The 25,866-nt window shown below is 44.7% G+C and overlaps 1 protein-coding gene across 9 annotated transcripts in view; it reads right to left on the reverse strand.

The window, feature by feature from the left end:
• LOC112681655 (paired box protein Pax-5) overlaps window positions 1-25,866 on the reverse strand; it is a 77,260-nt gene that overhangs the window by 30,326 nt on the left and 21,068 nt on the right. Inside the window, exon 1 of one of the 9 annotated variants that reach the window (XM_025551924.1) lies at window positions 597-1,012. The exons of the other annotated variants lie outside the window; for them this stretch is intronic. Within the exon in view, the coding sequence (XP_025407709.1) occupies window positions 597-753 (157 nt within the window). The 5' untranslated portion in view covers window positions 754-1,012. Of the gene's footprint in view, window positions 1-596; window positions 1,013-25,866 lie in introns of those variants that run through there. 9 annotated transcript variants of the gene reach the window in all.

A 25,866-nucleotide genomic window follows, 5' to 3' on the forward strand; every position in this document is an offset into this window, starting at 1 on the left:
TGTGCGCGTGCTCCAGCGACCTTTTTCGCGTGAGGTACGCGACAAATCGATTTAGTCGCATAATCGACGTGACGACCGGGAGTGTTTGTTCGAGCTGACGCGCTCGACTACACCAACAGAATAATTGACAATAAGCATATATATATATATATATATATAAATAGTTGTTGTTCGGGTGTATTAAGATTATAACGTATTGGAATATAGAGATGCGCGAAACGTGCGGGTCACACCATAAGAAAAACAAAGCGTTTTCGCAGCATTTACGACTTGGTACACGTAGCGGCTAAGGTTTTGGGGCCTAATGCGGTGGACCAAACGATTTTCGACCGGATAAAAATCGGAAAATCGAAAAAACGATTGTAATTGGTTCGGAAGGTAAAGGCAAAAAAGGAAAAAAATTCGACGACGAGTATACAAATCGAGAGACGTAGAACAATCATATCGGCTGCGACGGATCAGGTTAGGGGTTTCGACCGGAGAACGATACGACAACGACGCGGCACATCGTATCGTCTTCATGTCGTGCGAATCGTAATACATAAACCGTGTACTGTTTCCTGACGGACGAGCAACGCGGGCCAAGGGCTACTCACACGTGTAGTACTCCATCATGTTCTGGTTATACCGGTACGCGGCCGTGGACAGGTCCATGGCGGGCCTGAGGGCGGAGAACAGTCCGATGTTGGACGGATCCAGTTTGGTGGCGGCCGCGCCGAGTTCACCGACAACGGAATCGCCGCCGAGCACCATGCCGGCACATAACACGCGAGAGTCGGGACCGGCGAGGCCGGAGCTGTACAGGACCGATGCGGCAGCGATTGGACGACAACGAGAATGACGGAAATGCGCGATGGACGGGATCGCACGACCGCGACGACGGTAACGTACGCGACTACGGGCGCGATAACGGCCACGACGGTAGCGACGACGGTGTGCGTGTGTGCGCGCGCGACGACGTGCACAATATGTGTGTATCCGCCGCCGCCGTCGCCGACCGGCCGGGGTGGCTTATGCGCGGCGGCGGCGGCGTCCGTGTCGTCGTCGTCGTGGTGCCTATGCGGCCGCCGCCGCGGACCGGTGGGCGGGACAAAGGGATTCACGCGGTGGGGACGACCCCCTCCATACCGTCGTCGTGTAACGCACGGAGTCTGATTTTTCGTCTTTTCCTCCGCTGCCGCACGACCCCCCGTCCGGCGTCCCTGTTCTATTTCCTACGCACGATGCGTTCTCCTGCCGTGGCGGACACCCGGGAAAACCGACGGACACAGTGTGAAGCGCGGAGAATAGATTTAAAAATATAATAATAATTATGATAATAAAGTTTTTTTTTACCCCTTTTTCTCGTTTCAATTTCATGTACGTTTGTTCGGACGGATGCGAAATGAAAATTTCATCAACCGATAGCAATTAATAACCAAACCGCCCGCGCATGATTATTTCGTAGGCTAATATTGATGACAGTTTCGAAGTAACGGATGTCACAGAAAACCGAGGGAAAACATCTCGATAAATGCGCGTCGTATCCGCGTGTAACCGTAAATATTCGAAAACCCATAACAACCTACTCTGGTATGTTATGATGTAGGTTTTGATTTTTTTGAGCCCCCAACACCGGCAAAAAGCTCCTCCGCCGCCATCCGAATGCACGTCGTGATCGTCGTCTCGTAGTCGCAAGAGAGAGAGACGTCGGGGCGGCGGCTGCCGATGACGCATGTGCCGAGCGGAGGCTCCTGTAGAACCCTTCACCATTGGCCAATGGGCGGACCGGAAACACGAAAACGCTTTACGTACGCTTTTTTCACCCTTCTCTTTCTCTCTCTCAGTCATCCCCTCCCGACTGTGTAGCTCGAATACGCGCAATCACATACTGTATATGTATGTGAGTATGTGTGTGTTTGTGTATGTACGTGATAGCTGCGGGGCCGTAAATATTTAATAAGCGCCAAAAGTCGAAAAAGCCAACACAGAGCTTTTTGTGTTATTAAACCGCACCCGCAAAAGCTTTACGGGTTACAAAACGTTTGTTTCCACCCCGCGCTTCCTTTGTGCCGCGTAATGGTTCCTTTGGGGAATGCCAATCGAAATGCCACACATAAGGCAAAAAAGCGTATACGCACATATACACCGGTACTATGTATATATACTGTACTGTATACGAATGAACACTAGTATTTTTTTACATCCATTTTATTGAGGTTTGATGTATGTACACGCACCTACGGCTAAACGAACAAACCTTTTATTTTTCTATTTTTTATTTATTTGTTTCATTATATTTTTTTCGCTTTTTTCTCGTACATTTTCTAGAAGCCAGTGTTTGGTTTTTTATTCCCCGCAACGATGGAAAAACGAAAAAACCAACCCTTATGCGAGACAACCGTTCTCGGACGGCTTTAATTAAAACACGTTTAACGTGTCCCGAAAACACAATCGCCCGTGACGTGGTGTGGAACGCGACCTGCGGCGGAGTCAATCGTTTATCGGCGGCGGCGGCGGCGGCGGTGGCATATGATTTGCGTGTGGCGGTAACGGCGGCGGCGGCTACAGACTTTTTGGCCAACGCCGCCGCTGCCGCTCATCAAAGACCGTTAAACGACGTGTGACGCGTACGCATTTTTCCGTTTTTTTTTTTTTATTCCACTCCTATTTTTTTTCTTCTATTTATTTATGTATTTTTATTTTGTTTGGCCCGCACGCACGCACGCCTCCGCCGCCCGGTCTCACACGGCTGATCTCGACGCGAATTTGTCGCACGCTCGTGACGACGATTGTCACACGGACGACACGTGAAGAAAAACGCTAGTTAACGCGCGCCACACGTGCTCGCTAGCCGACGGGACTACTATATTACGAAGTGTGTGCGTGTGCGGTACAGCGACAATTAATGACGCGGAATGACGTGTGTGCGCGCGCGCGTCGCCCCGCTGTAGGTCCGCGTGTGTGGCCGGTCCGGTGACAAATTCGTCGGGGCGTGTTTTACGCGTACAGCGGAGAAGATAACGCGACAACGCGCGGGTGCGGCGGACTCGAGATCAGGGTCTACAGAGGGCGACAGAGATGGCCGTACGGTTGAGCGAAGTGATGAATGCCGGTGTCGCCGGAGCAGAGTCGGAAGGAAAAATGGAAATAAATCGCTTGTCGAATGTAATATTATGTTTATTAACACTAGAACTTTGTGGACCGTTGAGATGGCCGTGCCACGTGATCCGCGGAAAAGGTTCCGGTCGCCCGAAACATTCGATTGTCGTCCCTGTGTATAATTACGGTTGATTACTATTATATCGGACATGCCCGACGTTTTCCGGACGGATGGCCGACCAACGATAATCGCACGTCGTCGGCGACGAAACGAGCGCTTCTCTATTACCAACGATTCTCTTTGACGACACGCACTTGGACTCGGAAACCGCAAAACGACGGGGAAAAAAATTTATCAAACAGGGTGTTCTTAACTTTTATTGATCAGATGTTGGACAACCAGGGATACGTCGGTCAGCAAATTTAGGAATATAACCGATTTTCGATGACTTAAACGTGTATCGATCCGTTGCGAAGAGTATTTTCGAACACGTGATAGATTTTCCGGGACGGTACTCGACGACGACGACGACAGTTGTGGGGGGATTTTTAGCTAATATTTAAAGGCTATTATCACGCTTGCTCCGGCACGACACGTAGTGGTCGTGTGCATGTGTATGTGTGTGTGTATATATGCACCATTATTACGTACTCCCAAACGGACCGTATTGTATTGTAATATTATACATCGGTTGGTGTACACCGTACATATGATGCGGGGCACACAAGAGGCAATTGTTGCCGTAGTCGGAAAGTCATAAAAAAAAAATAATAGTAATAATATAAACTCGAAAATGTTATTGAAAAAAGAAAAGAAAAAGAAACTACGAAGAATTCTTTACATTGTCGACGTCAATGTCGTCGTCATCATCTACGGCGCGTCCCTCGCTGCAGTTTCAGACGCACAAGTCACTGTTATATTGTATGTATGCGCGTTTGCTCCCCCCCCCCCGCGCACGGCGTGCAGCGTACAATACGAAGTTAATAAATTCGGGATTGTCACGGCTGCAACCCCCCCCCCCCATATCCGAGTTGCTGCGTGTGTGTACGCACAATACGCGTGTCGTGTATTATGTGACCATATCGATTAAACGCCAGAGCTCCGTTTACTCGAGCCTCGGATAGCAGAGGGACGGAGACCCGGAGGATGGCGCGAGAATCAAACTGTCGAGGAGCAAGGGCGGGGGACACTTGATCATAAAAGGTGTGTTACGATGCAGGTAATAATAATAGCACAGCTGACTGCGACGGTCCCAACTACCGGGGAGGAAAAAAAAAAGGGATCCAAATATCGCGCGTGTGTGTTCAACGTACTCGTTTTATTCACACATAGGTGCCAGTACCGCGTGCAGTGTATGATATACGTGTTATGAGCTACTCGTCGGATGTTTACCGAATGATTACCATTGATCCTTGTACGGCGGTAGAAAGAGAGAACAAAAAAAATCTATTATTTCGTGTGCAATACACGTACGTAGCACGTTATAAACAAACTAGTTTTTGCCGGAACCCGTTTATGCGTGTATGTATAAAAACATTGTACAATACGAGTCGTATCGAGGCGAGAAATCGTCTTTGTTCGACGCGTGTAACATCATCGCGTTCGTATCGTTATCGTACCGCTGTTATTATGACATTATCGAATCGCGTTTCTTATCCTCAGCCCCCGCCACGGTTCCGTCCACTGAACATTATGGCGCCGCATTCAGTGGCGAACACAGGAGGGAAGTTTTGGGGGTGAACTCCCCCGCCGCCCAAAATATTAGGTACAAAAATAAATTATCTGACCTACAAATGTATTACTAATAAATAAATTGAAAAAATAATTAGTTGTTTAAAAGTTTCTCGTGGTTTGTAAATTGATGTATACAATACGATTATATGATATTTATGAATGTTTTGAATAATTTTTTTACAACCCCCCCCCCCCCCCCCCCCGAAATTTTTTCCTGCGTTCGCCACAACGTCCGAAGACGAACACCGTCCGCCGGGATCGAACGACATCACGTTACGTTTTCGGACCGATTATATGACGCGCGTAAACTCGTCGAAGACGGAGGAGGTCGCGGATGGTGCGAGTTTCGATTTCGAAGCGGCTCCCGCGTGCCGTCGGCCGTGTCCGGCACAGTATCTCGCGGTGGCTCACACGAGTGTCACACGATTGCAATCGAATACGGCCAGTCGGGTATCGATTACGCCGGTCGCCGACCACAACGGTCCGCGTTTCCTCGGCCGGCATTCGTACTCCAATCGTACAATATCGTACTTGATCACATCGTACGGACATCCCGGTGGGAATTTCTCACGATGCGCAAGTTTTATACCTCCGGAACTTGCCCGACGACGTCATGCGACTGCTAGCCGTCTCCCCGAGAAGACGGTGAAACTCCGAAGCCATAAGATACGCCTGTGACGCTTCTTTAATATCGTCGTTGTCGTTACTAGGTGTACCGAGTGCGGTTCTTGTTTAAATAATAATAATAATTATTATTATCATTAATGATAATAACAATTGTTATTATTATCGGAGAAAACTATTAATTCGTAACGGCTCAAAAAGATTTCCAGCGCACAAAATGCAACAAAAGTGATATTATGTACGTAACACGATATCGGGTGTTTGCAAGAATTTTAAATTTATAGAATGAGAGAATATTATTTTTATAAGCGCAAGTACCATCGAGGGACATTTAATGCGATAACTTTAAGACAATAATATGTGTATTAAAACATCTAGTTTCAAAATAATTTGACTTGCGGTTCCACGTATTTCTTTGCTATTTGAAAAAAAATGTATACAATTGTAAGTCTGATAAACGAAATATATTTCGTTTATCAAAATTCGGAAATCAACTTGTTTTCAATTTTTTGGGTTTTCGCGATTTAAGTTTACTCGTATATTGATAAACACGTTAGAAATATGTGATCTCATTTACGATATGTACAGCCGTCCACAATGAATGCTTGACAACAATGATTTTTTCTTTCGTAAAGACAATGGCATAAGATTAAATGGGAACTAGATAAAAATGTTCTTACTTGTGCGTTTATTAAATGAAACATGGATATAGGATGTTATATTTTAACATTATTGAATGAATAAGTATGCGCATGCCTTAACAATTATTACGATTGTATACAGTTGTGTATGAATATTTCAGACGCTTAACTTTCATAATATATAGTTCGTATCTCGTTTAAAATGTTTTTTAATGATATTCATTTGGTCGGGTACAAAAGTGCAAAACAAGCCTTTTACGGGGTTCCATTAAAGATACACAGTGGAGAGGGAGATGAAGGATTTTGGTCGTTAGGGAAAAATTAAGTCCCGACTTTATGAAAACGCGTTTTCTGCTTAGACCGAGGATACGGCGGCGAGAAGGTATATATATGTATACAAAAGTGCCGCTTGTCTGGGGTGGTTTGTGAAGTTTTTTTACACACGCACACGCGTCCGCAAAAACACACACACATAGCATGCACATACATAATAATATGTATGTGTATAAATAAACTGTTGATATAGACATCAAATGAATGAGTAGGGATGCTTATGTGTAGTGGTACAGCACTCGAATAGGAACGGTGAGTGAATGTGGTGTGTGTGTGTGTGTGTGTGTGTGTGTAAGCTTGTTTGAGGGCGGGGGTAAGGGGTTCAGCTTGTATTTTTTCCATTACGGTTTTATGATACTGTCGTCAAAGAGACGGTGAAAGAAACGGTAAACATTAGGCGGAGATGCACGCGCGGAGAAAGAAGTGCAGTACGGAGGGCAGATGGAAAGATAAAGGCTGTTGTGGGCGGAAAGCACTTAAAAAGCTCCCCGCATTGTTTATTATACACCCGGTTTCTCAAGATTGGATTATCCCTCGGAAAACGACCGCAGAAATAAATAATACCGCGAAGGGCCGTTCACGGTCCGAGGATCAAGGATCGCACCAGTCCGCAATGCTGTTTTCAGATTATGGTCGCAACACTTTAAAACTTCACCGGTACCGTCGTCGCAACACACGCGCACACGTGCACACACACGCTCAGGCGTTGGCTTTTGAAATATTCAACGTAACGGTGGTTTCCTCGCGAATAATGTACATAAAATATAGTACCCACGCACTTGAAGAACTCGGTAATTCCCTTTTTATTTTTAAAAAGTCGTCTCGAGATGATTTGCCGTGTTCGAAATATCGTGGTTTGAACGTAATTTAATCTTCCCAGATTTTCGGTGTATTTTTCTACTCCAAGAAGAATAATTCATGGTCGAACGAACGTGTAAATTTCCTGCCGTTTTCCCTTCGGACGTCTTTATTTTATGATTACGTTCGTTGCGATTCATCACTGTCACCGCGCCGTGACCTTTGATTATTATTATTATTATTGCTATTATTATTATTATTATTACTATTATTATCATTATTATTATTATTATTATTATTATTATTGTTATTATAAGAGCGTTCTTGTAAGTTGGATTCGACTCCGCCGGGGCTTTCTAATGAAACTGTCGTCGTTGTCGCCGTCGTCACCGTCTTCGTCGTGCACTAGGTCAAATTTGAATATAATTCGCGAGACTGGAGCGCAATCAATCACGACCCCCCGGGTTAAGGGTAGTCGACGGTCCGCGAAATTAAAAAAGAAAAATAAATAAATAAATAAAAAAAAAAAAGAAAGGGGAAGAACGGAAAATATAATACCTCTGTTGTAGTAGCAGAAAACCGGATCGAAAGTACGTGGCTGTCGGGCGGGGAGTCATATTTCACAGTTGCGTGCACATTGCAGGTCACGGGAAAGAGAAGAGAAGAACCGAGCTATATGCAGTGCTCTGCTGTTAAATTTATCATTTTCGAAATATGATGTCCCCGAAAATGAGATATAAAAAAAAAATACCAGTGGAATAAATATACTCCGTCCCACCGAAATAATCTATGCAAACCGAGATTAATATAATTTATTTAACGTCATAATTTTTGCACGAGTATTTATTTTGCGAATTTTCTTTCTACGCCATCCACAATTTTCCATTACCTTTTTTTTCCGTTTCAACCACAATAACTTCAACAAAATTGTATTTTATTTAATATTGACAATGATTATAATAAATAATTGTTACGAATACAAGTGGTGTCGCACTGGGCTTATTTATGTGCATAAATAGTTTTTTTGACAAATTAAATATCTAGCTTTTGTTAGTTCTGTAAAGATGTATGATCGAACGAAAGTTGACCGATTTTTGCTGTTAAAAAATGTAAACTGCTTTGCATAAAAAAACACATGATTGTATTTTTCATTCGATACCACGTGCTGTCGAAATAATTTAACATTCTTAATGTGCATACAATTATTTTCAATGAAGATAAATATGCGCATCGTCATAATGATCGAATCGATTTGTTACAATTATTTTACTGTGAATATACAAATTAAACGGTTTTGACGTTTATTAACCAACGCCATCAGCGTACCGTACTACGACCCGAGTGAAATAAAATGACAGTACAGTGACGTTGAACATAATGTTATTTCGCTAATGTTGTTTAAATCAAACATTTTTCGTACGTTGTTGACCACGTTTGCAGCTCAATCTATTCATCACGTGTCAAATATTCTAGAGACAGAAAACTAACGCTTCAGAACCAGGTATTCGTAGAAAATATGGTTAAAAGTATTAGAATATTAATTATTTTGAAAACTACAAACGCTACAGTCGAATTTAATAATCTCGACTCGTTCGATATCGAAATCTATCATCTTGATCGCGTTAGATGTTTGTATCGATTTGGCGTTTTGATAACACAAGATTTTGCTGAGATAAGGCGTTCGTGTTTAAACGTTTGACGATAACACCGTAAAAAAAAAAACCTCTGAAAACCACGAAAACATGCGTGAGCGCCTGGACGGCCGGAGGATACGAAAATATTTCATCTCTGCGAGTATAGTAAGCGTGCGGCACTCGTAGAGGCGAAACCGGTTTCTTTCGGACGGTTAACAATATGCCATGAAACTGTTCACAAGGCGATTTCGAGTGAATACCATTGGTAAATCGTAAACGGGGTTTTCGAAAGTTTTTCGCGAAGCACGGCTGGTGGTCACCTGCACCCCCGGCAAGAGGAAAATTAATCTACGATCATCCTCAGCAGGCGTTCTGAAGCGGGTCGTAGCGGCTTCGAATGCATTTATGTACTCGCAGTCCCTTACGCTGCTTCCAGATATTTATTGCGCTATTACGGAAAGTTTGTGTTCTCCCGGTTATTTTTCCTCCGGTTTTTGTTATTGCCCACGGACATAACGCATGCACCTTTTCTTTCTTTTTTACCCTCTCATCCTCAACATCCTTGTTCCTTTCCTTTTCCCTCGGTCGCTTTTTCCCGTTTTCTCCATACACTCAACCGTACGCACATGTATACGTATATTACATTTTATTTTTTTCGCTCCCCCGGTGTAATTTGCCAAAGTGGAAAAGCTTTGAGATGGTTACAAATCGATTCGCGGGAAACGGCAAAAGATGCATTTTCTCTCTCTCTCTCTTTCTCTCTCTAATCTCACTTTTTATTTTAATAAACTCACGGAGCCTCTAGTGTATTATATTATTATTATGGTGGTGGTGAACGAGAAAAAAATAAAAACTCGCGTACATTACACCGCTATTCGTGGCGCGGAAAAAGATGAAAAAAAGAATAATAATAAAACGTTATTGCCGTCTTCGTGATGTAATAATAATAATAAGTGAATATTAAGACTGTTTTATAAAACGATGATAATAACAACGATAAATAATAATAGTAATTGTCGTTAAAATGCTGAGAGCGGTAGCCGCGGCAAGACCGTCGTAGATATTACTGTACATACATTATAGTGTACACCGTGAAAGTTATTACGACCCGTTCTCCGTCCGAACGTATGAGATCAATCACTATTTTACACTATATATAGCCTTTATACGACCCAGTGTGACCAATTCGGTCCGACTAGAAACAATCAATAATTGTGATGAATTTTCGATAATTTGGAACTCCTACGCCAGCGGATCGTACATCGCCACCGTCTTAGCAGTGCAGGTGTCACGGAACGTTACCCGTGGTCTTTGGAAAAAACGACAGTTTCTGTACAAAAACGATATATTATAATAACAAAAACATCGATCGGAGTTCTCTCTCTCTTTCTCCCGCTTTCGCTCTCCGTCGTTTTCCGTTGGGTAGACTTTTTTTATTTTATGGTTTTTTTTTTCTGTATACATATTATTCTCCCGCCGCGGCTGTCGCGCAGTTTGTACGTACACATTCCGTTGTAGTACGTGACTCGTTCGCGTCGGAAATTGATTAATATCGCTGATTTGGAAAAACGAAGGGCCTCCCGCAGCGATGGCGCAGGGAAACTGCAGTAGTAATCCACTAAAAACAATAATTTCCTACGCCGTACGACGTGATGGTATTAAAGTGGTACGTTTGTGAGGGAAAAAGAAAATAATAATAATCATAATAGTGTACGATAAATCGATAAAAACGAGACTAAATATAATATATATATAATAATAATAAATGCACGTTTGACAAAAATATATGTAATTATATCGACGAGGCACGCGAAAAGCCATTTCGAAGATAAACGATTATCAAGACTTCTCGCTGTAACACATAATAAGAATATCCGACGACAGGAAACGTGGCGACCACCATTGGCGACGCGATATACGCGAATGTGATGATATCTCTGCTGAGAACATAAAATCATTTTATCGATCTCATTTATAATAATCACTTGTACGTATGGTGTCGCTTCATATACACGGACTGTCCCGGCGCATACATATAGCTTAATAACAGTAAAACCAAAAATTAAATTCCACTCGAACGGTGAACAAGTTAAGTTTGGACGACGTATATATTTTTTCCTGCCGACGGGGTAGGCCTTTTTTATTTTACACAAGCGTGTACGATCTGTGATCGATTAAAGTAACAACGGTAGTATAACATACGTGGTGGAATATTATCAATATTTTGTAAACTTTAAAATGGCGTTGGTCTTCTTAGCGGGTCGTTTGCCGAATAATTATAACGGCGTGGCATGTGGGATGAGAAATGGAGTGGTGGATCGGGTCGAACGCCGCCGAGGTACTTTAAAGCACATTAACGAGAATAAGTTCAGAAGTTTATCCGCCGTAGTTTTTAACAGTCCTACAGCGAGAACCACCAACACGTAACACTTACAATGCGTGTTCGTGGCGAACGAGAGATTTTTAAAACGGAACCGGCGAAAACTTACACCGATCCCTGTCACGAGCCACCTTGGAACGATCCCGCCCGCCGTACACTCCGAAGTCGGACGAACACACGATGTTGTATCGGACGTACCACGCGTTGTACGCGCATCTAAATAATATTATATGTTACGACGTACCGCCGCCGATGGTAGTACGCCACTAAAATATAATTTTCTATATTATATTATACCGCCACGACAAAACGACGTACGCGTAACAACAAGCTATTGATTCGAGCTCAGACGTAAACGCGATTATTCGGTGAGCGGCGAGCGCGCGCGCGCAACGAACGTCATGAAAGAGAACGCCGCCGCCCCGGATCACGGAATAACAATATTATACGCGTTACCGCCGGTTCGCGCGTTCCTTAATAACAAAAACGTGTACACAGTGCAGCGGACGTACACGTAATGTAACAATTAATAACAACGTGTAGTATAGGGTGTACAAATAGACACGTCGGACACCATTCGTGTCGCCGCGAAAACGCGTAATGATAATTGATTGCGGGAGGCAATTTTCGGATGGTAATCCGTAAAAGATGAGAACGGTGCGCGCGCGCGGGAGATGAAACGTTGGCGGCGGCGAAGGACGAGGAGGACTCCGTTTTATTTCTCGTCGTTTCGTGTGAGGTCTTTATTGCGCCGGCTGATCGTTTTGTAATGGGCCTACTACGGGACGTACGGCGATCACGACGTGGTTTTCTCTAATTCTTACAGCGCCGACGAAATCGCGTATTAACCAGAAGGACCGGCAGAAACGTCTGCGTTACACACGTCCGCGCACCGCGTCCTTCCGATTGCCGTCTCCTACGACTAACGCGGAAACGATGGACGATATCGGTATCATATCATCACGTCCGGGCGGCGTTTCAACTCGACGCGTTTCGAATGACGTTTCGTACGTTGTTATTAGTTATCGTGATAAGTCTACGGGTACACGTATCACGGAAGGCTAGACTTGAGACCAGTTCGAAATTGATCGTTTCCAAATAAAGTAGGGTACGTCTTGTGCTGAGCCGTCCGTTTGACATACATTTGTTGCCCGCCAAAGTGTACGCGTATAATGTTGTCGAATCGAATTTTGCGATAATCAGATAAACGACAACACGGCTGAAAACGGTGAACGGAACGAGCACGGTGCAACAATTTCGAAGAGTTAAAAGAAAAAAAAAAAACGGTTCGCCGCCATTTCGTCGTTTCCGAATGTTTTAATCGTAACGCGCACACGTAATATTGTGCTGTATGTACGGTGTGAGAAAACTGGGATATCTTTCCCCCCGATGTACACTTGTACGGGTGGAAGTGAGTTTCATAATAGAAAAGTTATTGAAAAGTGTGACCGAGAACGTTCTATTTTTTAAGTGCTACCTTCACATACCAAGAACACCTCCGTGGTCGGGTGCCATTTCCTTCTTAAATTTATTTTTTATTTTTTTCTCGCCTAGTAGGTACCTAATACGTAGCGTACCCGTTTCCTGTCTTGTGTATTATATTATGTAGTTCGTATACACATCGAATAATGTAAAACAAAACAAACATTATTTCATTGTTACTTTTTCACTCGGTAGGTGTATCTTCTTTTTGTGTATGTATGTGTGTGATACAAAAAAAAGGATTTTTTTTTTTTTGTTGTCCTGACTGTTGCCGGAGCAATTGCCGCGTCGATGTGGGACTGCGGTCAGGACACAGCGTACGCGCTAATCACGCCACTTCCGTTCTCTTCCGCCCAGTCAATGAACATTCCTTCGATAAACCGATCATCAATCAACTCTCGCGCTGGCCTAATGGTTTTTGACTGTTTTATTCTTCGGATACATTTTCGTTCCGCGCCTTGCTACATTACTACCACCGCACAAGTATCACAACTGCGTTGTGTGTATTTTATTTTTAACGTTACATTGTGTACGTATGTATAATACGCGTCGTTTATTGTCTGTACCAGTGTACACGATAGTGTACCGATCACCTACCGCTGTTACGAAGTAAAATGTTGTGAAAACGTTTTATTTTAACGAATAAATTTCGAATACAACGATAACCATACGCGTCAAAATCGATACAACGAAATCGTTTTCGCGTAATTTCCCGTCTCCTGTGATCGGGACAAAGGTTTTTTTATTTTCTACCGTCGACATTTCGATAAAAAATCAGAGTATTTCTGTTGGACCGTAGGAAAGCGCGGCGGCGTTTGAAATCTTCGTCACATCGCCACCGCCACTGCCATTGCAATATATAATATAATAACAATAATATTAACATACTGTGTGTTCTATTTACGATTAATATATATATATATATATATATATATATATATATATATTTAATAAATACGTTGTTATAATAATATAATATATTGTAATAAAATAGCATTCTTTTGTGTCTATGGTGTTTATATTCACCATGTTGTCTAATCGACTAGTCTATCTCGTCGGCGAATCTTTTTTGTAGGAAGCCGCTAGTAGGTACTGCTGTAATCGGTTCGTCACACCATAGGGCGTGTAGAGAGCCATCGCCAGTGGATGTGGTGGAATAGGGCCCGTGTAGTGGAAGTGGACGTGCGGTGGAGAAGCGGAAGAGGTGGTGGTGAGGAGGAGGTGTAGGAGGTGGGGGAGATATTCACTCTGGTTACATTTTTAACAGGTAACAATGGGATACAAGATGATTGCATATCGGAAACCCCACCCTAATTAGTGACGTCATTTCCGGGCTTAGAATCCACAGACATTTAACATAATTTGAATCTGCCCCCCCTCTTCGCCCCACTCCCTCGAACACCACGTATATTCCCTTTCCCCGATTTTGCGCGCAGACGATATATTTTATTCACTTTTTATGTACAGCGCATATTTGACATGGTCTCACGGTCAAACGAATTTCGCTTTCGAGACCGCATATACAAGGTGGTAGAACCATTATCGGGTTTTTTTATTTTTTAACGGACGGAAAAGCAACAGACTACAATTACCGAATGTTCATCGGTGTCGCGTACGAAACGATAGTGAATTTTATTCGTCGGCCCGTCGTTTACGACTAGGACACGTTTTTCGCCCGGCGACGAGGGCGTACAGTGCGCACTATGTCGTACGGGCATACAGAGATTTACTGGATCAGATTACCGCAATAACTACGGAGCTCGTTCGTTTCGTCGGATATTTCTTCAGACGCGTCCGAGCGCTTTCATCATACAGATGATGCTCCTGGATTTGTTCACACGGGACGCGTATCAATTCGCATAACTCTTAACCTCGAATCGACTGCGATGTCAAGGACAACGCGGTGTAGGTACTTACGCGCGTGTACGCAAACCGAAGAGGGTCGGATGGGAAACGCTCTTATATTGCTACAGAACGTGGAAACCTATTGTTTTCACCACACACACACACACACTATCAAGGTTATGATGCAACTGTTCACTATATTTATACACGTATAAATGTATTCATTTTTTATTATTATTATTATTATTTTTTTTCCATGATGTCAGTCTAAAATTTTGTGGTATTTTTCGAAACTTGGTAATGTTTTTAACACCGACTTCTCGCTCATTACAGCGTCCGGTCGATCCAAGGTTATAAACATAGCAGCCGAGTCCTTCCACAATGAACTGCTGTCGGTCATCGGTTTTATAATCTGCCACTATACGTAGTCACCACAAATAATACAGAGTCTCTTCGGTTTTTGTTCGTCGCTGTTTTTATTATTATTTCTTCATGATATTCTCTCGCATCGATTATTTTATCCTCCAGGTGTCGGCGACAGTGGTGACGAAAATTGACGTAAGGCACCACCACGAGCCGATACAACTAATAATATTATTTTAACAAATTTACAGTAGTTTATAGCTTATAGTGGTTTGTCATTCGGCATTGAAACGGTAGCCGTCAGATTTTATCCGATCTCGACCGTCATCACGGCCGGACGGACGGGTCGGTAACGTTTCGGAGGGCGTGGGGCGAAAAACGAAACCACAGACAGACGGCGGCGGCGGCGGCGATTCAGTCACCGAACCGGTATTATTATTCCGTTTGGGAGGTGTAGTGTAGCAGTTAATGGTCCGCGGCTGAGACCTTGCCCGGAGCCGTTTCACACTGCGCGTACACCGCGGTAACGTCACCAGGCAGCCGCAGCAGACACCCATGAATGGAACTACTCGATGTTTGTATACAACATCGCACGCGACGAACACCGGGGGAGCAGCAGTAGCTCCTGTTGAGAAGTGGAAGAAGACTGAGGAGACAGCGGGTAGAAGATGGCAGAGGATGAGTAGTAGGAATGGAGAGGAAAAAATAATAATAATAAAAACCTATGAATGGATCGAACTGGGAACCATGCGTGACCGCCACCGACCGTTGCTAATCACCGCACTGTGTTCGGTCAGCTGATCAATATGATCTGGCTCCACAACGTCTGCAGCCATCGTTCATGGTTCATCTGCCTCTTGTGGGAAAACTTATTAAAATATTATTCATAAACAAACCGCGCACGCCAGATAAGTTTCACGTCGTTGTCGAGAATTTATCACAGTCCTCAATGACAGTGAAAACGCAAACATACCGGTTTGCGAGAACTTTTTATGCGAATATTGTTATCCCTTTTTCTCCCCCTCCCTCGCGTAGTAGTAACGCAGACTCAGCTCGCGCCCAAACGGTCGTAATGGATTCGTCGTCGGACCTTTTATTTTATTTTTCATAATACACCGGTCATTGTTGCCGGGAGTACGAGCGATGACGATACCAATACATTCGGTTCGCGGTGTCGCGAGCAATGGGAAAGGGGACAAAAAATCGTTAGAACTCGAAAATATTCGTACGACGACGCATCCGCTGTTACGAAGGCTTGTAATCCGTTCGGTATTTTTATGTTTTTTTTTATTATTATTATTTATTTTTTTTTTTTTTATCGAAAAGTAATAATATTTACAGGCACATAATAATAATAATAATAATAATAATAATAATAGTAATAATATGTACAAACGAAACACCGGCGGGATACACGTCTCGTCGGCTGCTCGGACACATTATAAACGTCGGTATAAAACTCAATGAACGGCGGCTTCGGCGGTCGCGGTAGCACATAGAAGCATTGTAGACGAATTCGTGCCGCATGGTTCATTAGATATGCCCCACATTGATCATGCTGACTGGCAGGTTCACAGAGCTACCAACGCCGCCGCTGCCGACGTCGACGACGACGATGATGACGATCGACGACGACGGGTACGTGCGCTCGCCGACAACGCAACTGTTACCGGTGCCAATGCGGATCTAGACGACGTATTTACGCGCGTTTTCGGCCGGACGAACGGATTATGACAAACAGTCATGACAATGAACGATTTTGAATGGTCTTCAGCGGGTACGATTATCGCGGGGGCAGATACGCTGCGCGCGAGGATGGAACGACATTTTACCGTCAGAAGTGCGAGTCGCGTTCGTCCGGGAAATTAAACGATGTTATTACCATTATTATAATTATTGTTATTACGTTCAATTTACGCGTTTCCCTGAATCGTTTCGAAACGGATTTTCTCCCGTAGTGTACACTGCGTGTGCGTGCGTAGTATCGCAGTCTAAGTGCGTTTACGAACGTTGCATTTCCAGCCGTATCGCAGTTACGCGTTGTACGTTTGCTTCGATACGGCTTTCAATTGGAACCCGGCCGACGAGCAGTTTTGTCCGCGCGCCCGTACAATTCGTACGGTGCGACACACACGAACGAGGATATGAGCAATTTGTTGCGCGATACGCGTCGCGGACGCTCACGCAATACACAGCTCGTGTTTTTTTCGTCAACATATCTGTTTTCCATCACCGTTTGTGATACGTAACACTACACGCGTCTCGTGCCGTGGGAGTTCCCTTCTCGAATCGTGGTCGACGCCGTAAACACGTATCATCGTCGCATTATATCGTTTTGTACTCGTTCGGATCGTGTACACGAGGTTCTGTTTTCATTTTTCTTCGCGCGTCGCCGTTTTTTCTTCTCTGTCCGCGCGCTACAATAACGTGTAAACCGAAATCCGTTTTCGGACGTTCGTTCCCTTTTCGACTCGCGCACGCATTCAATTACGTTCATAATCGTAATAGTCGCGCGCCGCAGCGGCATGGGAACGGCCTTGGATGACGCGGGTTCCATTGTGTAACCGCGCACCGACTGCTCTCGATACGTACCGGTCCGACATCCTTTGCCGCCGCCATAGCCGCTCGGGTGACGATCCGGATAAGCGGCTTAACGCGCAGGGCAACGGGACCGGCCGGTGTTCGCGTGTTGTCCGGACTTACGTAGAGGGCCGTCGCGACAACGGTCCCGTCGTCCTGCGGTGCGCCGACCGGTTTCCGACGTCACGAATCTCATGGCAACGCTACGCCGGCGATCGCTTTGGTACGCTTTACGTTTCGGCGCCGCTCTTTGACCCACATCCCGGTCCGGTCCGCGCGTTCTGCCGGAACGCTCTGATGCGCACGAGTAAAGAGCGAAAACCGTCTTGGTCGGCCGCGGCGACGCGCTTCACACTCATTCATACCGCGGTGCCGGTCAGCTGTGCGCGCGCGCGCGACCGTTTTGGATCCGAGATTTCGCTTTCAGTCGGACCAGAGGCGATCGATGACGCCGCCTCCTTTTGCGCGTTGTTCGTGCGCGCGCTCGCACGTGTGTGACTACGGGCAAGACGCGTCGGCGGCGGTAACGACGCGCTTGGCCGGCCGTCCATGATGCCGCGCGTAGCGCATAAATGCACACGGAAAACGCATCATCGGACACGGCGACGTGGCGAGCGCGCGGGGCAAGGACGCGCCGAATGTGTATCAATGGGCCAAAGTCGTCGTGGACCGTGAGCAACGCGAAAATGACTTCGAGCCGCACCCGGGATCCCTGCGAAGGAACACGACGTTGCCCGGTGGAAATAGCGACGGAGAAATAACTTTTTTGAAAATATCACGAACGAATCCGGTCTGAAAATCGAATAACGTCGGTTTTTAGCGAAAACGTTTTCGATCGATCACCGTGAGATCCGCGTGTTTGCACGACGTAGCAGTGTAATTTTCTACGGACCTCTCTGCCCGCGGCACAAGTCGTTTCGATGGCGCCACCGACGCGACGGTACGTGTAGTACCTGCACAGCAATGTACCGTTCACGTGTGTTTTCCAACACACGAAATCATATCGTTATCGTGTGCGATCTAAATCTGCGGGACGCGTGTAAAAACGCTGCTGCTTTTGCCGGCGGTGCGACGATACTACTGCGATCCGTATCCCCTACTTAACCTCGCCCGAGAGATCCGAGTAGGTTGCGTTGGGTATTGCACACACACACACACACACCGGAACAATTATTTATGGTGTCGTTTGTGTCGGTGTTCTTACGCCGGCCACAAACGGCGTGCGTATAATTTAGCCTACTTACATTGCTTGTTTGTGCGCGCCAGTGGATGCCTACGTTAAGGTGCGGGATAAATTACGTCCGTTCGCGGAAGAGAGTGAAAAAAAAGGCGACCTGTTCACGTGCCCGCGCGCGGAGCTGTCGTCGGCCGAGAGCAATTTAAATAAAATGCGTTTCCCGATTTGCACGAGACACTATTTATACATCATTCGTATGCATTATACGGTGCAGTCAACGCACGTGCAACGCGGGTTCTCGAAATCCGTGAAACGTCATACATTATTGCATACGGTAAGCGTATACCCGTCGAATCTGTTCGGGATCCCCTTGACACGGCCGGGGGGGGGGATTATTCATTACTCCTTTGTGCGATACTTTTGCGTAATACGCGTATACGATGCGGGGCGTGATTGTGCGTAATTCTCTTTTTCGCCTAACCGCGATGGTATGTTAATATATATCTACGTGTTATGCGCGTATACAGGAGAGAAACCCAAAGACTTTGTATCACGACTCTTAACCCGCGCTACGTCCTTAATTGGTCCTCTCACCACTGATCGCGATACCTTGTTAATACGAGTATTATTAAATACGAGCGAGATTGAAACGAATCGATAGCTATAAAATACGTGTCGAATGCAACGGCGACGACGATTCCGTATTACATCATTACAAAATTCTGTTACGCGGGATGAAAGCTTTATTTACATCTTAATCATTTTTTCATCACGATCTACATAGGTGCACGTATGTGTACGTATAAATATGTATATATATTATGTATAATATTACGTTTATAATAAAATGTTGATAACATTGGTGTAAAAATAATAAGAAAATTAGATACGGAAAGTCAGCGGTTTTTTTAAAGCAGTTTTGTCCACCCGATACATATATTACAGGAAACTATTATTTCTCTCTTACTATTTATGTTTATTTTTTCTATTTTTTTTTTTTTCGTCGAACAAATTCTTAAATATATGCCAACACAATATATATTACGTGTAAAACTCACGCGTTCATTTGTACGTACCATGTATAATGTAACACGAATATCGTTAAATGTAGCGTGCGGGGTATTATAACAACAGTATGACACGTGGTAGAGAACGTGAAAGCACGCCGTCAACAAGTGAACGAGTGACGCGAATGGGTTTGGTGACGCGCGAACTCAACAGCAGCAAAATATCTACAGCAGTGGTTTCCCGGTGGGTGAAAATCGTACGCGCGTTTAAATTTAGACTGTTTTGTCGTACGTGCAAAAACATTTGAATATTTAAACTAAAAAAATAAGTCGATTCGAGTTAAAAAACGGCTGCCCTATGGAAAGACTGCTCGGTCGATCTTCCCGGACGTGCGTACGCCGCGAGATTTATCGTCCGTCGGACCGACTGTGTGTTTCCCACACGCACGGGCAGCACCGTTAGTCGAGCCGCGAGCGAGAGCGAAATCGTGCGCGGGGGTAGGTACTTTTACAAACACGAACCAGTGTATTTGATACGCACGTGTGTGTGTCGTCATCGGTACCTATCGCTCGACTGGTGCAATAATAATAATAATAATAATAATAATAATAATAGTACCTCTAAGGTAAACACGCGCGGTGGTATACTTGGATCCATCGTAGAGTATGCTCATATGTACCTGTGTGGGTATGTACATATCGTGTGTGCGCGTTCAAATCTATAGGTATGTGTGTGCCCGCTGAAGAATATTATATGTACTATTTCTGACGGCGGCTGCACGCCGGGCAATTTGTTGTTGAAGCGTGTGCCCGTTGCGCGGGCGTGGCCCACTGTCGAGGTGTGAAAGCCGGTGCACACTTACACGTATAGGTATTACGCGTTTTTAATACACACACACACACACACACACACACACACACCGCTCTAAAGCCGTTCGCAACGCCCTTGTTATCTGCATGAGTTATAGGGTCGTGAGCGTTTTGGATTTTTTTTTTAAAAATTTTTTTTTATCGTCGAGTGTTTTTCCTCGTGTACCCGTTTACCTACACTTGCAAACGTTGTATTTTACCGTGTGTGTATGTGTGTACGCAACACCTTCGGGGATATATCGGATAGTGATAGAATATTTATATATAATATATATAATATGTTGTACAACGCAGCGAGCTATACCGATCGAGAGAAACGGACGGTCACGGGCGGCGGCGGTGGGTAAGCCTATTTATTGTATCGTTGGCGCGCGGGTAATAAAACCGCAAATCGGTCTCGTGCATCGACGACCGGCCCCGCGTGGGGAAATAATAGGAACGGGTACGATATATTTCGTTGGCTCGTCCACTAATAATAATTATGCGCCTATTTAACACGGCTATCGTAAACCACAATCTCGGTTTTAAACGCACCGCGACGGTTATGTTTACGACATTTGCGTATGTACGACGCACTAATGTTTTTTTAATTTTTTTTTTTTTTATCTGTGCCGCAATTTTTGTAACACAATATTTAGTACAGATAATTACGCGTTTATTATTACTGCGACGTCACGCGACCAAATCGACGAGACTTGTACGCGATCGGTGTTGTCGACATATCCCTACTCGTATTTTCAGTCGCGTAATTGGGAATCACCCAACGAACATTTAATTCAGGAAAAAGGCGGATTACTCAAAATTCGGTAGCCTTTCGCATCGGAGTACGATTGTTGACGGATTCGAATCGGTTTACGTGCCCTTCTACTATAAGATAATACTTCCTTTCGATGTGTTTGTGCAAAACTATTGTAATATACCGCACTAAGTACTCAGTATTTTAGTTCCGCGGAATAATCGCAAAATTTGTTATTTTAAATTCCTTGGATAGAGGTTTCACAGACATTTGATTTCCTGATTCCTGTGATTGACATTGATGAACTTCACACACACACACACACACACACACACACACACACACACACACACACACACATATGAGAGATATCGAAGAACCGCGATCCCCTTTGTAATAAATCTCATTGTTCATGACTGTGCACGAGAAGTGCTAGCGCCACAGCGGTCGTAACTCGCACGAACGATAACAATAATAATACGCGTAGTATACGGCTTTTGTTTTCGTCGTTAGATTTACCGGTACGGTGGAGGTGGTGTAAGTGATGGCGCTATCGGGATGGAAAGAGATGCACGGGTAGTTTTGGAAAAATTTGCTGCTGCGCTAGTGCACGTATGGGGCTGCGTGCTCTTATCGTCGCCTATCGAAAAATAAAAAAAAAAACGTAGAGAGAGACGAAATGATAAAAAAAAATATTAATAATAGAGCAGACGAGGTACAAATATAATTCCGTGGCCTTTCACCCGTTTCGCATTTATGCGTTATTATACGTAAACGAGATTATGCACGTATGCACATCATGTATACATGTATGCCATACACACACACACACACACACACGTGTACACACAAGCACGTGTGTTGTTATGATATTATATGTGCTACACATAAAACGATGCGCGCGCGCGCGCCCCGAGATACGATCGACCGGTATACTAGTACGGGGTCGAACACGATTCCCGACGACGACGACGACGGTGGTAGACGTGCGGCCCCCGCGAGTGAGTCCGACCGGACCGACCGATACGCATTTAATTTATCGCGGGCCCCGTATTTAAATAATTTCTTGTGCGCGGGACCGCAGCTCGCAGATCGCATTCGGATTATAATTAACCGACCCGACGTCCGCCTCGAGTCATCATCCGCCGCCGCCGCAGTCGTCATATTCCTCGTCGTCCACGGTATTATTATACACCCGGGTATTGGGACCGTTTTTCTTTTTTATGTCGAACCGAACCGGCGCGCACGCCGAGGCGATTAATATAAAATATTGTTACACCGTGTCGGGTTACAATAATCTCTGGACGGGTGTCGTACATTAGAGTACGGATAGGAACGGCGAAAGGAATGTATAACACGCGTGTGTACTTCTTGTGTTCGTCCTGTTATAGGTTTTGCACGACCGAAACGACGACGGCGAGAGCGTACCAAAAGTTTCGTGCGTAGAATCTTATCGCCTGGCAACCAGTTTTGGGATAACCGTCGAACCCAGTTGAAAAGTATCGAAATACTTTTTAAATTTTAAACACGATTAGAACGTTCGAAAGCTGTGGAATTCAAACACGAAATGATCTCGCATCGTTTCGAAAATACTTAAAACCGTATGCTAAAATTACATGATCAGCAAATATTCTATGTTAATATCTCAACGATAAATGTACCAAGATGTCCGTAAAATATCACTTGATATCTACCATTTAAAGCTTATGCGCAGTACTCGGAGTGCTGCTCAGGTATGTTTCCGTAACCGCCGCTCGTAATATGAACGCGGGGGCCGTGTGCCATCGTCATTTAAACGTCGAGATCGTCTCAAATCGTGAGATCACCGTCGGACAGCTGGATTTTAAAAATAAAATTAGAAAATAATACAATTCGCTTTCGTTCGTTGTTGTCACTGATCGTGAACATACAAAAACGGAGAAAAGCGTGTGCGGAGGACTGCGGTTCTTTGGTCGTCGGGTGCGTACATGTGTACGCGTCGCAATAACGGGATAGATCAACGACACGTCGGGATATTAGCTTCACTAGAGGTGTCCCAATAATAATGATAATCAGTCGGTGCGAGATATCTTTATTATTACGTTTTTTTTTAATTTTTTTTTTTATTTTGTTTTTGGCTGACGCACAGGTTATTAAGAGCGTTTATGGTTCCCACGCAGCTACTTCGGCGACGGCTTATATCTGCTGCAGTGTACGACATTTCTCCGCGAGTACATATAGTGTACAATATAATAGTGTAATAACAGAGTTCTCCCGAAATAGGCAATTCGTCAACGGGCGCGCACACTATAATCGAATAATCATTAAGAGACGGTCGCGGCAGCCGTTTTCACCCGTACACTGGTAGGCATTTGACACACGGAATACACATGCGTTGGGCAACAGTATCGTATGCCACGACGAGTTCTAATAAAAATAACTCTCCTACAGTTGAACACAGTATTCAAAGAAAAGCCGTGTTCTGCTACCAGTGGTGTAAAGTTTTTGGAACTGGTACATGGTCTGTGATTCAAATAGTTATAGTCCGCCCGGGTCAAAATCTGGAATCGTGCATATGAACTCGACAATGAAAAATGTTGCGTGATTATAATACACTTGTATGGTTGTAGTACGTAGCGCACAAAATACTAGCAGGCATGCAGTATAGTTGTATAGGTATACCTATCGGCTCTAACGTGGAGTAAAACAGAAAGTCGGCCGCTCCGATTGATTTTTCGAGACAACAAATTTACTCGGCGCACCAATAATAATAGCACATACATGTTTACATGTACTGAGACCATGTGTATGTGTATGCATACAGTACAGTTTTACCGCAGGTATATACGCTACTACAATCGTACGTATACGAATGCGTGTGTGTGTGTGTGTGTGTGTGTGTGTGTGTATAATGAATCGGAACGGTCGCAAGTTGTACGCTGTAATTGTGTATACACATACGAATGTACATTGTATTATAGGTAAGTTATTACGCACGCGTGTGATGCAATGCAGTGGAGTCCCGATAATGAAATTAAGACGAAATGGCAATATCATCATATTATTTTTATTTTTCACTAAACCGTACGCTCGTTGCCCGTAATAATAATAATAATAACAACAACGATGATAGTATAGTTACTCGATATGATTATAAAATAGTGTACCGTGCGCACAGTGTATATAATGTATAATACAACGGCAATCGTCGTCGTATCGACCTCGTTAGCGCAACGTCGTCGTCTGTAGGACCGCAGCAGCAACCGATTAAACACGAAAAACCGTGTACGGACAACCGTGTATATACATACGCGTACTATGACTCGGTGGCGACTGCGGCGGCGGTGTGGGCGGCGAAACGGGTTGCACGCGTTAATGCGGAAACCTGGCCGATATTATTTAGACGGGCGCGCGCAAATAAGACTCGACGACAACCGTAGTCGGCCGCGCACCGTTTCCATTATCATAGTACGCGGTAGTAAGTTGTACGCGTCGTCGTGACCGTTCGGCTTCTGTTTATCGTTAGCAATATTCGCCGGCGTCGAACAATTTAAAAATATTCCGTGAACGCCAATAACACGTGTACACGTACACACTGGTACCTACCGCTCGTTGCTGGAACGAACAAGTTTCGAGAGCCAGGGTACGGATATAGGATATCGGAAATCTGCGTGACAGTTCCTTCCGCGACGCGAACGGGTTGGAAACATATCAACGTCCGGTTCTATAATCGTTCGTCCCGTCGTTCAACGTTTGAAAACGAAATGTTTTCGATGCACAACGCATTGGCTCGCGCCGTGTGCAAAATCAAATACCTGCGTCCGCGAGATACTTGAAAAGAAAAAAAGGTAACAAACTCCTCGGCCTCGAGGCCCCGGCGCATCACCGATGATACGATAAACGATTTTTCGACGCGCGTTGTACCGACCGACCTGAGGCGAATTTTCCGGATCGCATTTCTTTCGGAGCCGGACGGCAGTGATAACAAAAACTGGTACGGTTGCAACGGAAACAATCGCGTAACGAATTAGCGTCATGTGCACAACACGGCGAACACGCGTAAGAGCCAGACGGGGGGGGGGGGCTTTTTTCCCGCTTTGCGCGTAGATGATTGACGGTTATCGCACGTAAGAGTCGTTTATTATTTTACACGTTTTCCGTTTCGCGATCCGCTGCTGTCGCGCGTCGACGATACGCGATTGTTATAATTATCGTTCACGCCTTTGTGCTACCGTGCACACACATTGCGCGTTTGACACCGCCGACCGTCGTCTACCCACAAACACGGCCAGTGCGCACCAGATGGTCCAGGGATAATTGAAACCGAAAAAGATGATTTCGCGTACGGACGGAAAACAAAACGGGAAAAAAAAACAGACATTAGTACGATCCCCCGTGACGATTCTAATCCAATAGGTCGAGGTACTCGAAATGCGCCGCGCCTGAGAGACAATAGAAAAAACAGCGCTTTTTGCGTCCTCGTGTTTACCGGCGGCGCACCGGAAGAAGATCATCAAAACATAAGCGAACGCATTTTTTTCCGCGTCGAAATTATCACTGTCGAGCGCTCGCGATTTACTCTCGATTAAGCCAGTTCGAAT

The sequence above is a fragment of the Sipha flava genome, unplaced genomic scaffold (genome assembly GCF_003268045.1).
Source record: "Sipha flava isolate LNK unplaced genomic scaffold, YSA_version1 194_pilon_pilon, whole genome shotgun sequence".
NCBI lineage: Eukaryota > Metazoa > Arthropoda > Insecta > Hemiptera > Aphididae > Sipha > Sipha flava.